The 15,513-nt window shown below is 43.4% G+C and overlaps 1 protein-coding gene across 7 annotated transcripts in view; it reads left to right on the top strand.

Annotated features, from left to right (window-relative positions):
• agap1 (ArfGAP with GTPase domain, ankyrin repeat and PH domain 1) overlaps positions 1-15,513 on the top strand; it is a 134,644-nt gene that overhangs the window by 91,819 nt on the left and 27,312 nt on the right. For 6 of the 7 annotated variants that reach the window (XM_058402731.1, XM_058402732.1, XM_058402726.1 and 3 more), the window contains 4 exons: positions 5,996-6,100; positions 8,406-8,571; positions 11,076-11,237; positions 14,470-14,631. In XM_058402731.1, coding sequence (XP_058258714.1) covers positions 5,996-6,100; positions 8,406-8,571; positions 11,076-11,237; positions 14,470-14,631 — 595 coding nt within the window. The remainder of the gene's footprint in view (positions 1-5,995; positions 6,101-8,405; positions 8,572-11,075; positions 11,238-14,469; positions 14,632-15,513) is intronic. The other variant, XM_058402729.1, reaches the window with a different exon arrangement.

Here is a 15,513-nt window from a genome sequence, read left to right on the forward strand (position 1 = left end):
ATCACTCCTGTATTCCTTTAAAGACTGGAGCACATATCTTTCCCTCAATTGTAAAAAAACTATCCATTACCCCTCTGTTACCTTTTTATGTCCCATTTGTGTGACTTTAATGCAGGATTGGTCTCTGCACTCTGTTGAAATGAAACTCTACCGCTGCGTTTTACTGCGTGTTCGTCTTAAACCTCAGTCATTCTTGAAATAAAAAAAAAAGGAACGGACAAAGTCTCTTCATCATAAAGGGAAATTAGTGGCGTGCTTGTAATTGTGTGTTGTGGTGCATGGATGGGCGCTGAGCTGTGTGAATTTGACAAAGTTTCACCCCCTCTGAGCAGGGTGCTTTGTAAGGAGTTAAATTGGATGGTTAATTCGGGTGTTATTTACCCTGTAATTCATTAATTTGGCCCTGCCATTGGCAGCGGGCAGGCTGTAATTTCACGCTTCGCAATAAAAGATGTCTCATAATCTGCTTCATTTAGCACCGAAAGAATTTAATGAAATTAACTGCGGCCCTAATTAAGACGGTGAATATTAAAGACCCGCTATCAAGCCTTTAACGATTGCGACACGTTCCGCCTTCCGTGGGATTGAAAAAATATCATTTCCCTGGGAAAGGTTGTCACCGCTTCGAGCCATTTTGGACAAGATGGCAATTTTGTCATGCAAGCTAACTTCCTACAAATTAGATTTTTTCCCTTCTTCCTGCATCTAATTTTTTTTCTTGTAGTTCAGTAGAATTTAACCAGTGATTAAGGGTTGAATGTTTATATTTGGCTAGATTTCCATCCATGTTGATCTCTTCAGTGGCCACTACTATGGCATCTTCCATCTGACCTTCATGTGATCTTGTCTCTGTAGGGTAGTTATTACTCACCGGGATGGACAGCTGAGCTTCATCCAGCACTGAACAGAAATGAAGTGGTTCACTGCAGAATGTGTAATGCTCACTCTGCTAGTCAGATTAAAGTAACGGTACAGAAAATTGCCTGACATTTCATGGGCCTCTTAGACCCCTTGCTGGAAGATGAGTGCTGCTTGTGCTTGCTTTCCTTTGTCCTGCCTCTCTTTTTCCCACTGGCTTTTTTTTTTTTTTTTTGAGTGTGCGGTTGTCAGCAGTTTGTCAGTATTTTCTCAGGATACGCCAGTTTAAGTATCTGTTAATGATAAATGTCCTCTGTAATGGTGGCCTCTTGATGTCTGCACCGGTCAGATCAGATGGAGAGAGTGATAGAGCACCTCTAGCATCGGACAGATAGCCCCCTAACAGGTTCTCTCACACCACACAGAGGGACTCTGACAGGCCTGGAGGCGTGTGTGTGTGTGTGTGTGGATGACATGTTCAATTTGGTCCTCTTTTCTCAGGCTTTCCCCAAGAACAATGAGCCATCTCTGGCTGGACGTCTACCTCTTTGTTGTCCATTTTGGACAGTTATCTTAGTGGCCTCCAGCTTTTGTTTGGAGTAAAGGAGGAGATAGTGGAAATGAATCACGGCTGATACGAGCTCTGTTTGGTCTGCTTTCATGCAGGAGATTAGGAGCTTTTGTTAGGTTTGTGATCAGTCTTCTTGGAAAATTAGATCAGCAGTGTTTTTTCTTGCAATATATTTGATCTTCATCAGTTGATCACAGAGTCGCTTTATAATTATTATTAATCTTCATTCAATAGTGCCTATCGGCTAATTTAGCTACTGTCGATATTGACGTAGCAGTAAAGGGTACAGGTGCGAGCGTTATTGATGGCGTACTGAAAGCGTGTCCGGGAGCAGAAGCGTGGTCTGGGAGAGGAAACGCAGGGATCCGTTTTATTTATCTCTTCCATTTCTCTGGGACAGAAAGACCTTGCAGCCTGTCACACCACGGCAGGTAAAATAGGGGCAGGCGGGGTGTCACCGGCTGGCACCTTAAATAATGAGTGGCGACTCCCATCAGCGAGCCGACGTGACGTTCAATTAGCCTCTCATGCAAAATGATCGCCTGTCATTTTCCTAATGAATGTGCAAAGCCATGGCAGGAGGACAGAACGGCCCTCAGAGCAACACAACAGGCCTGCTGAGAGCTCCACTGTCAAATCAGCACTCTCCATTCCTCTACACACGTACACTCTCACACACACTCCCAGTTACACCATGAGACATACTGGTCTTTACTTTCATTTACTTACTGGTTCACTTACACCTGTGAACATGTACAATCACCTGTAGCATCTCTTCTCCCTGAACTCACCTACACACACACTGAGCACTCTGAGCTCACCTACACACACACACACACACTGAGCACTCTGAGCTCACCTACACACACACTGAGCACTCTGAGCTCACCTACACACACACACACACACTGAGCACTCTGAGCTCACCTACACACACACACACACACTGAGCACTCTGAGCTCACCTACACACACACTGAGCACTCTGAGCTCACCTACACACACACACACACACTGAGCACTCTGAGCTCACCTACACACACACTGAGCACTCTGAGCTCACCTACACACACACACACACACTGAGCACTCTGAGCTCACCTACACACACACACACACACTGAGCACTCTGAGCTCACCTACACACACACTGAGCACTCTGAGCTCACCTACACACACACTGAGCACTCTGAGCTCACCTACACACACACACACACACACTGAGCACTCTGAGCTCACCTACACACACACACACACACTGAGCACTCTGAGCTCACCTACACACACACACACACACTGAGCACTCTGAGCTCACCTACACACACACTGAGCCCTCTGAGCTCACCTACACACACACACACACACTGAGCACTCTGAGCTCACCTACACACACACTGAGCACTCTGAGCTCACCTACACACACACACACACACACACACACTGAGCACTCTGAGCTCACCTACACACACACACACACACACTGAGCACTCTGAGCTCACCTACACACACACACACACACACACTGAGCACTCTGAGCTCACCTACACACACACACACACACACTGAGCACTCTGAGCTCACCTACACACACACACACACTGAGCACTCTGAGCTCACCTACACACACACACACACACTGAGCACTCTGAGCTCACCTACACACACACTGAGCACTCTGAGCTCACCTACACACACACACACACACTGAGCACTCTGAGCTCACCTACACACACACTGAGCACTCTGAGCTCACCTACACACACACTGAGCACTCTGAGCTCACCTACACACACACACACACACACTGAGCACTCTGAGCTCACCTACACACACACTGAGCACTCTGAGCTCACCTACACACACACTGAGCACTCTGAGCTCACCTACACACACACTGAGCACTCTGAGCTCACCTACACACACACTGAGCACTCTGAGCTCACCTACACACACACACACACACTGAGCACTCTGAGCTCACCTACACACACACTGAGCCCTCTGAGCTCACCTACACACACACACACACACTGAGCACTCTGAGCTCACCTACACACACACACACACACTGAGCACTCTGAGCTCACCTACACACACACTGAGCACTCTGAGCTCACCTACACACACACTGAGCACTCTGAGCTCACCTACACACACACTGAGCACTCTGAGCTCACCTACACACACACACACACACACACTGAGCACTCTGAGCTCACCTACACACACACTGAGCACTCTGAGCTCACCTACACACACACTGAGCACTCTGAGCTCACCTACACACACACACACACACACACACACTGAGCACTCTGAGCTCACCTACACACACACACACACACACTGAGCACTCTGAGCTCACCTACACACACACACACACACACACACTGAGCACTCTGAGCTCACCTACACACACACACACACACACTGAGCACTCTGAGCTCACCTACACACACACACACACTGAGCACTCTGAGCTCACCTACACACACACACACACACACACACTGAGCACTCTGAGCTCACCTACACACACACACACACACTGAGCACTCTGAGTCCTTTCTTTCTTTCTTGATTTCTTTCTTTCTTGCTTTCTTGCTTTTTTGCTTTCTTTGCAGTGTATTTATCTCTTTTCTCTCTCTCTCTCTCTGTCTCTCTCTCTGTCTTGCTGTTGGTGGTTCAGTGTGTGTGACAGCAGGTTTAGTAGCGTTTCTGTGGTCAGGAAATAAAAAAAAATCCTTGTCATGTTGTTAGTGCACTTCAGGAATGCTTCTTCTGGCACTGGCACTCAATGCGAGGTCCTTTCATTTGCAGCACAAGAGTGAGAGCTTGTGGACACACCTGAGGGAGCACACACACACTCGCAGAATACAGATGTTTATGTATAAAGCACAGTTATCACACTCTGTAGCTTGAGTCCTGACAGTGGCTGTGTATAAGAGCAGACCTGGAGGCTCTCTGAGGGAGATGGTGGTGTTACTGTCTCCCCTGTGGATCAGTCAGGCTTGGTCATCTGTGAGCAGTTTGCTTTCTGTCTCACAGGTAACATGTGCTGGTCCTCTTCTTTACCTGCATATATTTGTCATGTAGCAACAGAAAACTAGCTGGGGTTCAGGAAAATGATGTCACATAAAAAAATCCAAATCCTATCATGCTGATTAGTGAATTAGCCTTGTAATGTAATCGATAGCCTGGCTTGTGCAGCAACAAAAATCCACATACAGAGGCTTTAACCTCGCCTCATCTCAGCTTCCACAATAGACTGGTCACAGTATGTTTCCTCTGCTTCATAGATAAAGCAATAAACAGTCTGAAGCAACATTAAGTTTGCTATTATCCCTCGTTCAGAGTGCTGTGTCAGTATCGGAGAACAGGAAGCACAGGCAATTCTGTGCATCATCTCTTGCGCTTCTATTTTTAAGCTTTGTTTAGACTCCAATTAGCACATAACGGCAGTGAGCTTGTCGATGTGCGACACTCGGGGAACATGGCATTTTTACGAGGGTTGAGTGATGAAGAGAAAAGAGGAAAGCCGGCTCCTTGTTGTGTGTGTCGTGCTCCGAGGCAGCTGGGTCACGGACTCTATTAATATCCACCCTGTATGCGTGTTAATGTTTAACAAGTCCAGCGAAGTGACACGGCCGCCGCTTAATTGCTAATCAGCGCCGGGGTTTTATCCCTCGTCTCCCCTAATGAATTTGGCTGAAACGAGGTGTGGGCGGCCGACCCTTAAACGGCCGGTCGCTGACGTGTGGAAGAGAGAGCACTTTGTGAGGTGTGGATGCAGCTTTTAGCACCTTCTTTCACCAAAAGCTACAACCCTGTTTTCAACTAAACGTGCATTTCTGTTAGCTTTGCAAACGAGGCATTATAGTAGTTGATTGCGATTGTGATGTGGAACCTGATGACTGACTGGAGTGTGTGTTCAGCCTGAGAGCAGAGCAGCAAGATGCCATAGACAAAATGCTGAAAAATGTAGCAAGAAATTACAGGCTCTAATGTTGAAGTGTTGTTGAAAGCAAAGAATATCCGATAATACCATGCAATAAGCCTAGACATTTGAATTAGAATGCAAAAGGGAATTTGTTTCATGCCCTCAGGGGAAAAAAGCACTCTTGATTAATTAACATCTATAGATTTGCTTTCAAAACATCATTGGGGTAACAAGTAAAAGCAATCAAAGGCATCTCCCTTACTACAAGTGAACCTTATTTAAAGTGTTAGAAGCTTTTGTGTTAAAAAAAAAAAAAAGGGAGAACATTTGCCGTAATGTTAATCTTGGGAGCAGAGAATTTCATTTCAGATTGTAGATTGCTCTTTTGCAAACCATGAAAGTCAACACTGGTGCAAAATGTAAATATCTAATAGCATGGGGGACATAGTTGGAAAATATAAATATTTTAATACTAAGTCATTTGTGAAGCTCACGGATGCTAGAACGCTACCAGTAACATGAATAAAACAGAAAGACTGGAAAGTTTCTCTGAGGCGGACAACAAATGGATAGCAAACAATTTCTGCCTGTGTGTATAACACCTTGCTTAATGGTGTGTGTTACAGGGAATGCTCATGAAGAGGAGCGGCAAGTCACTGAACAAAGAGTGGAAGAAGAAATACGTCACCCTTTGCGACAATGGAGTTCTGACCTACCACCCCAGCCTGCATGTAAGCACCTCTAACACACAGACACACACACACACACACACACACACACACATTTAGACTTGCACACCTCTCCAGCGCTGGCATGATCAGCGCATCCATGCTGTTAATTACAGACTCCCTCATCTCCTGTTTCCATGCCGCTGACACTGATGATGTGCTGTATTAAGCCATAACAGCTCGTCTTAATTGCCAGCTTGGCTGGTGGAACACACATGCAGGCATGATTGGACATCCTGTGCCACTTCATCACTTGTTCTTTCCTCTCTGTCTACCCTGGAACACAGTCAGACTAATCAAAGCTTCAAGTTATCCTCTGACTATTGCTAGAATGAGAGAGAGAGAGACAGAGGCAGATGTGTGGAGGGACGAGATGAGCGAGTGCAGAGATGAACGAGGTCCTGGTCAGCAGGTGGCTAGTCTTGGCTAGTCTACTCATTTAGCCTCACTGTAGTCTTCCAGTGGGCTTCACACATGTGCTCAGTACTCTAATGAAATTTGAACTCATTTTTTCCTGATCAATACTAATAAATGTCTTTAACATCTCATAGATGTTTATAACATGTAACAGGCATTTGTTCAGTCACACCTATTAACATTGACCCCAACACTGTGTGAGTATTGGGTTGTGTAATTCTGTATGTATGTATTTATTTCTATGTGCAATTATAGTCTAGAATGTAATATATGCATCTCTAGAGAGCGTGAGATTTAATCGCATCTGTCTTACAGGCATTGTGACTCGTTCACATGATCTTTTCATCAGCTTCAGTTATTCAAACACTTCAGATAAAAGAGGCAGCCTAATCCTTAAATCCCACAAGTGTTCTTCTCTGGTTAATTGTTCCACGCACTCAGATGCATATCATTTTCCCAGCGCACTTGGCCTTGATGCGCCACAGAAACACATGTCACTCGACAGCTCAGAGACGCAGGCTTTCTCAACCTCAAAAAAAAGCAGCAGCAGATATTTTTTTTGTGTGTGAACAGACCACCCATAGCTGCCACACTTTGGCCATGTGCCAATCAGAGAGCCGTGTGTGTGCGTGTGTGTGTGTGTGTGTGGGGTGAGTCGACGACAAGAACCGAGTGTCTCTGTCCCTTAGCGGAGGCCTACAAAAGGGCAATTCAAAGCCAAGTGCTCTCAACACGGCTTAACAAGCCACAGGAGAGCCCTTCAGGAGCGGCGGGCCAACAGCTTGCGGTCGGTAATTGCATCCCCATTAGCATCGGGGAACTTTCATCATCGACGCCAGTGAAGCCACGCGTCGAGCACGGGCTCCCCGCTCGGCATCTGAAACACACCGGCGCAGCATGAGCCGTGTGTGTGTGTGCTTCTAACACACATTTTTTTCCCAGATACGTAGATGTAAGTGGTATAGTGTCTGATGTACAAGACTATATTTTCCCATGCTGGACTTATCCTTATTCCTTTAATGAGCTAACGATGAGGCGCTGAGTATATAATAATGTTCAAATGGAATGTCGCACCTGCTTCTGTGTAACCTGTACAAGCCATGGCACATCATATATTATTCTACCACAGCCCAGGCTGGATTGTATAATGTCTGGTGTACATGATTCAACTCTAAATGATCTCTTTATCTTGAGACTTGCAGCGGAGTTAACGAAAATAGACAATACGATATCATGATCACAGATAAAATAAAGTAAAAATCGCTTCTCTCAGGCTAATATAACAATAGCAATAAGCTGCATGATAGTAGCACATGATCGGATATTAAACTTTATGCTTCTACTGTGGCTCCTTTTCTTCTTCTTTTCTCGAAAAAAATGTCCCTTCAGCATCCAAGTGCTGTGAAGAATCAGGCATGCGTATCCAGGAGCTGCTATAAAATACTGTATGCATGCACATACTTAGCTATGTCCTGATTTTTTTTTTTTCTTTTTTCCGTCCATTTTCCTTTCACTCACACCCTTATCGCGCAGTGTCCATGTCTTGTAAAGCTATTGTCTTTTAGTGAATGGCAGTAAGTGGTTTAATGGCTAATATACCTGCCTACAATGTTCTTCCTTTCTCTCTCATTTTTTGGTTTTGGAAGCAAAATATTTGATGTTTGCTAATCCTTAAAAGTACAGAATTATTTTTTCTGTAAATACTTATTTTTTGGAAATAGTGTGTTAGTTTGTTATACTGTGATACTTAACACATATCGTAGAAATGTCTTATCATATGATGTCTTTGTCATATGGCCCACCCTTAAACTGTCCTTAATACGAGTGCACCATTCACCACATTCACTTTGCTTGTTCTGTGACTTTTGAAAAATGTGCTGTTTTGCTCCAGGACTACATGCAGAATGTACATGGGAAAGAGATCGACCTGCTGCGCACTACAGTCAAGGTCCCAGGCAAAAGACCCCCGAGGGCCATCTCTACCTGCGCAGCCTCCGGCCCCAAAACAAACGGCCTCACCAAGGACATGAGCAACTTACAGCTAGCACAAGCTCCAGGTAACACACTAGCAGCACTGATCATGGCTGTCAATATTTATTTCAAAAATTTACATTCGAGTTTTAGTTGCTTACTGATGCAGAGGGCATATTAGTGGTACATATTTATACTATATGTTCATTTTAGAAGCAAAGCAAAGACAATGATGAGGAGACATTAATGTGCTACATGTATGGTGATTAATACACTTGTTGCTGATATTTCAGTCAGTGTTATATTTTCAATTCAGTTCAATTTTATTTGTATAGCGCTTTTAACAATGGACATTGTCTCAAAGCAGCTTTACAGAACCATAAGAAACATAAAAGAAAGTCCTAGATGTTAGACAAAATCATCCCCAGTGAGCAAGCCGGAGGCGACTGTGGCAAGGAAAAACTCCCTTAGATGGTATGAGGAAGAAACCTTGAGAGGAACCAGACTCAAAAGGGAACCCTTCCTTTGGGTGACCCCGGAGAGTGTGATTATAAATGATTATAAACACCGAACAGTGTGATTATGAACAATGTCCTTTCTGCAGTCATGTACAGTCAGTTGTGTGATGCAGATACAGCATATGTAGAATGTTAGTGTGTATTAATTAAGAGGTTGTTGTCATCCTCAAAGTCCACATAGGGTTGGCATTGTTGCTTTGAATTACCCAAATCCTCACGAAGCAGAATCTTGCTGGAGCTGGTCCATCTCTGGATGCCTCAGGATCCTCGCAGGATTGGCCTCTTCTCACTGAATATATATTTTTATAGGCTACTCAATCCCAGTATCTTCAGCTTGTATTCAAACATTTTGTTAAGCCCTGTTGAACTACAATGACCTCCTGACACTACACAGGGTAGAACACTGTGACATTATAATACATCCTGGCTAGTTCCCTGTACACCCAACAGAATGAGATGCAGCCATCAGACAAGACTACACACTTAGAATTGGATAATTAGAATCTATATTGTTCATTAATAATCATACAGCATTAAAATAATTATTTTAAAATAAAATATGCTTTTCCTAACGTAAAGTGGGTCATGTCCAAAAGCCGTATTTCGGCACATGTTTAAAATAATGTTTATTAAAATAGAAGTCTATTATTATTATTATTATTATTATTATTATTATAATTATAAAATAGTTGTAACAGCACCCAGATAATACAAGTAACACTTTTTATATTCAGCATAATGTACTCAGTATATTATTGTTATAGCATGGAATTAAATATAAATATTTTCTGGTGTTAATGACGAATATAAACAGTTCAGCATTTGGCTGTTAGTAATTAACAGATGCAAGCAATATCCCGTGTCTTTATTAAACAGAGTCGAACTATTGAGCTGTTTGTCATTTAGACTCTTAGACTGTTCACACTAAAACTGAACATCTTTCAAAACCCCCAAGGATTATAAAATACCCTGTGTACATGCATACACACACACACACACACACACACACACACACACAGCTCCAGGAGGACCAAACTAATAGCATGAATATTCAGTGACCCATAATACATGTACTAATTATTGTCATGAATATTAATGTAATCAGCGCTGGCTCTCCAGTCAGCCAGCTCTGAAATGAGCACTAATGAGAGAGAGAACAAGGAAAGGGAGGAGGGAGAAGGAGGATAATTCACTCAGTCATAAGGTAATGAAAGCTTTTGTACGTCAGGGATTGGACTCTGGGTCGCTGGGTCGGCAGAGCGATCAGAAGGACCTCTTATCTGTAATATCTCTTTCTGAGTGTGCGCCAATTACACACAGGCTCCACTATTACATGCTGAACAGCTGAGGCTGTGTGTGTGTGTGTGTGTGTGTGTGAGAGGCCCCTCCCTGCTTCTCACAAACTGCGTGTTTATTTTTCTGGCCACTAATGTAAAAGTGTAATTTATCAGCCATGAGCTCCAAAGGAGATGAGATTGAGCTTTGACATTTCATTCAGCGTTTTTTTTTGCAGCAGGCCTGTGGCTGTACCTCTGCACAAAAATCCACTCGTTTATTTCAAGGCATGAGTAGGGTTATACACAGACAATGCATTTGTACACCAGCTCTAAGAATACCACCATATCACTCTTTCAATTTATTTGCTGTAGCCTTATAATAATAAATGACATCATTCTAACAATTCCTCATCATTGTCACGCATGTCATATGATCTGCATCACTTCACCATTGTATTCTGACTAGTTCATCCAGAAGAAAGCAAAACGAGTGTGTTTGTATTCCAAAGCACACATTAAAAATTCTTATAGTGGATACAACTACGTCAGTATAAATTGAAGTACATTTATGTTTATTAATGTCTTAAAGGTGCCACATCACCTTCTGTCAGGTCGATGATAACTGGAGGGGTGAATAATATTGAAAATGACGTCTGTATGATTGTCAGAACTCTCTGTTAGTAGCAAGTGCCTTTGTGTCCTATCCTCCGTTTTCTTGATCTTCTTGAGGCAGTAGAATTTGTTTCAGGAGAACTGGACTTTCTCTCCCATCATGTTTCTCATCACTGTTTCCAGGCTCTGTGAGCAGTAGCTCATCAGCATCTCAGATGGCGAGTGGTATCAGTCTGGTATCTTTCAACAGCCGGCCGGACGGCATGCACCAGCGCTCCTACTCCGTGTCCAGCGCCGACCAGTGGAGCGACGCCACCGTCATCGCCAACTCAGGGGTCAGCACAGGTATACACAACTCTTTATTTCACCTCATCTTCTATATATGCTGTGACCTATAAAGGCATTATAAACAAAAAATATCATAATACAAAGTGTATCCTGGAGAGAGATGACTCCTTGTAGAGAAATTTAACAACTCTGATTTCTTTGTAACTAGACTAGTTGGTCAGTATTTATAGTACAGATCAGAGCTAGGGAAATTAGTGAGCTAACTTCCTGAGACAAACAGCTTTTGTGGTCAGTTTATTAGTTTTATTAGTTGCCTGGTGTTCAAGCATGTTCAAAATTTAAAAAAATATTCACTTTTGCACAGAACAAAAGTTTACTGAGCTTATTCTCTGTTATTAGTTATGAGTCCTTTAAGAATAGATGTTGTTGAGCTGCAAATATAGATTATTGTGATTAAGAGAAAAATGGACACAGAACTGTATCATATTAAGGTCATGATGATACTGATTAATGCCACATATCTTGAAGCAGCAAGTGCAGCTCTCTATAGTTCACTAAAGCAACAGAGATCAGTTAGCACCCAGCAAGAAGCCTTCAGACACACACACACACACAGCCAATGCTCTCATACGTCTCTTATTGATTGCAATGTCAAGCCCTAATGCTGCTTTAACTGTTTATCAGAGTAATGGGCCCTCACAGCGCCGCACTATCAATGGCACATTCATTCATGAGGCTACCACGCTGATGAAGGAAGTGTGTTTCTGTACACAGTGTGTTCCACTTCAACTAGTCAGCTCTCAGAGAGATGTCTCAGGGTCTCACTGTGTCTTGGATGCATGGGCTGTTGGAGTGTAAAATTATGCCGAATGTTTTCCTCACTAGAGTGACAAGAGTCAAGACTGTGTGTGTGTTCAATTCAATAGCTTTGTCATACAGTGAAATTCTTACTTTGCTTGAGAATGACAGGGTAGAAAGGGGGAACAAGCATAACTTACAAGGACAATACAAAATACACAAAAAATACAGTAAAGTATAATAAAAATATAAATTTGTGTGTGTCTGGCTGGTTAGCCCTCTGTGGATATTTAGTCCACTTTTCACCCTTGTCCCTGGTCTCATTTAGCCACTAAGGCTGTGAAAAGCTTAAACTGGTTCCCAGGACAACACACACACACGCACACGAGTCCCCATAAACTTGCCCCCCATTAACATTGATACAGTTTACAAGTACAAAATAATCAGATTTCAGTAAAAAAAAAAAAAAAAAAATTTTTTTCCTTTTTACAATCACTCAGTCAGATCATGGGAAAAATTTATCCTTAAAACTATTATTAATCATATTTAGAACCACAGTTGACTGGCGTAATCATGACTGGAAAATAATAGTTTGCAAATGATTTATAGATGTAAATTGCTCATAATACTGCTCTTCTCTTAGCTGTCTCTGTTTTGAGCTAAAATCCAGATGTCTTGTTAAAATCTCTTACATGTTAATGACTTGAATCTGCTTGAAAATGCAGTGTATGCTCTTTACATGACCAGGTGAAGAATCTGATTATTAGTATGTATTATTACTTTAACAAGTAGTAGTGTTCCCTCAGAGCTTGCTCTTCCTCTCACTGTGCTATACTTTTCACCTGAAGAAGACTGGGTCCTGGTCTGGAGCATATCATGTGCATGATTGTTTCAGGGCTTCAGTCACTAAACTGTTAAGTCTAGATGACATGATTGATGTGTAAACTTTCTGTAAGTCCTGGTCTGGTAGGAGTCTGACCCACGCTCAGCTGCGATGTGAATGAGGGCCCTGAAGGGCTGCTAGTTGTGTGTGTGTGTGTTTCGTAAGTAACCGTTCTGTTGGTCTAATGATGTGCTTGGCTCCTGTCGTGCAGGATCTGAGCTGACAGCCATTTGTCACTTCTTGCCTCAGGAGTCGACAGCAGCGAGATTCTCTCTCTCACTTTCTATCTCCTGCTTGAAGACGGAATGGAGGGAGGAAGATAAAGTAATTAGCTAAGGGTCTTGTGCACAGTGGCTCACAGAGCTGATAAGTGGCCGCAGTCCCCCTGTGGGGTGAGACTCAGCAGGAGCAGAGAGAGCCCGAGAGTCATCGTTTTCTAAGCTCTCAGCCTCAACTTTGTTTCCTGTCTGACCTATGCATCAGTGTGAAGTCACAACGCTAAATGCTCTGCTTAAAGGTTAAACATGTGACTTGCCTTCCTAGCATTTAGCTAGCTATTTGGGATGGCAGGAGGACTTGGGGGTGAATGCAAATTCAATGTTCCTTGTTATTTCTTTCCGTTGTGCCAGTTTGCCCCAGAGCACCTAATCCTGCACCAACATAATGCGTCTGGCCCTCAGCCTGTGGCATTTGCTGCCCTCTCTGCTTTAATTATGGCAGGAGCAACGTAATGAGGGTGTCTCTTTGATTCTTGCTTGCACGTGGGAGTGGGGGTCAGAGGTCAGGGGTGAGAGGTTCGTGCTCTAGGGCAAAGACGGAGCAACAAGGATTCACATGTTGAGCAGTTTCTATTTTCAATCCAGTCTGAAGTCAACAGAGCCTCATACTTATTCTTGTCCCCTCATTCTGACAGACGTGGTCCTGTCTTGTGTGTGTGTGTGTGAGCGTGAGCGAGCGCTGCAGGTGTTTTTGATTTGAGAATAATGTGGAATTTGGAGCCTCAAGAACAACCTGAGAGAGGAAGAGAGGAACAACCCCGCAGACAGGAAGTCAGACGTCCAATTTCCTGTCATTGAACCCCTCTTTGCCTCAGCCTCTGCAATCACACTGATTAACTACTATAGAACACTGTGACAATTGAAAACGGTGAAAAAATAATGTAAAAGTGTCGTGTGTCTGTGCTCCGGCCAAGACTCTGAGGTCGTTAAACACTCGGCGAGGACAGCGTCTTGTCACTAGAGATAAGTTGTCATGTTTTCCACTCGAGCAGAGACTAAACGGTTGTAAAATAAGTTATGAGCGTCCTTGGGGGCTCCGTGAGCGCGCTCAGTGGCAGCCTGCCCCACTCACCCAGCCGGATATTGATGTGATCCGAATGTTATTTTATTCTGCCTCTAGTCACAGCTGTCAGCTGCACGTGATGAGTAAATGGTGCCTACCAAATGCCAACGCTATCCAGGCTGATGTTACCCCAACGTCTCATGCACCTAGAGCACATCACTGGCTTCGGGGCTAATTCTGTGGATGTATGGGCTTGTGAGATCTGACCACTGACATTTCTCTCTTCTGGTGTCTTTCTGGGTTTCTCTCTCTCTCTCTCTGCTGTAGATACTGGTCTGGGAGACTCGGTTTGCTCCAGTCCCAGTATATCCAGCACTACCAGTCCTAAAATGGACCCTCCTCCATCACCACACGCCAACCGCAAGAAACACCGCCGGAAGAAGAGCACCAGCAATTTCAAAGCTGATGTCTTCTCCGGTACAGCGGAAGGTAACATTGTCCTCTCTTGCACTCGTTCATTTCTCTTTAAAGCTGCTTTACTCTGTGGGTTTTTGCTTCATTTCCTTCTTTCAGGACATCTCATACCACACACACATCTGGCCTTCATTCTGTAGGTGACTTCAATTTGACGGTATATGTGGGGTGGGGTTAACTTAATGCTTTAAATAAGTGTTGTTAGTAAGTGCTGAGGATCAATGTCAGCTGGGAGCTATAGTATGTAGGGATGATTTTATAACCCACATTTGATTTGATGGTATTTTTCAGCTTCTAAACCTATCATTCAGACAAGCAGCTCAGTAGGGAATAGTTAAAGCAGCGGTTTCAGTATCTTTATTGTTACGCTGTTTTATTCTGTCTATCAAAGAACACATCAAATTACACTCCAGCACAGTACATTCATCCAGCTTCACTGCTTTTTTTAGGTTAGACACTTAACAACAAAAAGAAATAAATCTGTACAATAATTTAAGGATGTCCCAATTCCTGAAGTGCCCTAGAGTGGATAAGCTGAAATAGTCGGTTCTGAAGCTTAATGATGGATGTGATGTCTACATTGGCATCTAAGAGCTTGCTTTCAGTTGGCACTGGAACAATGTGCCATCCATGGCAGTAAGAGTGTTCTTTCAGTATGATGCAATGCAAGACATTTCATTTCATTTATTTCCTCTTTAAAGGATGGCAAATATTACTGGTGGAATTCATTTGGGAGCAAGCAGAATAAGAAGGAAAAACAATTCTTCATGTAAAGACTTCTCCCAGTGTAGACTACCCAGTGTACCAGTAGTAGGCTGTAGAACTGGTCTAGTCAGCAGCATCTCCACAGCAGCATATGTTGACCGTATTAATTGTTTATTCACTGGAACCCCTAGT

The sequence above is a fragment of the Hemibagrus wyckioides genome, linkage group LG11 (assembly GCF_019097595.1).
Source record: "Hemibagrus wyckioides isolate EC202008001 linkage group LG11, SWU_Hwy_1.0, whole genome shotgun sequence".
NCBI lineage: Eukaryota > Metazoa > Chordata > Actinopteri > Siluriformes > Bagridae > Hemibagrus > Hemibagrus wyckioides.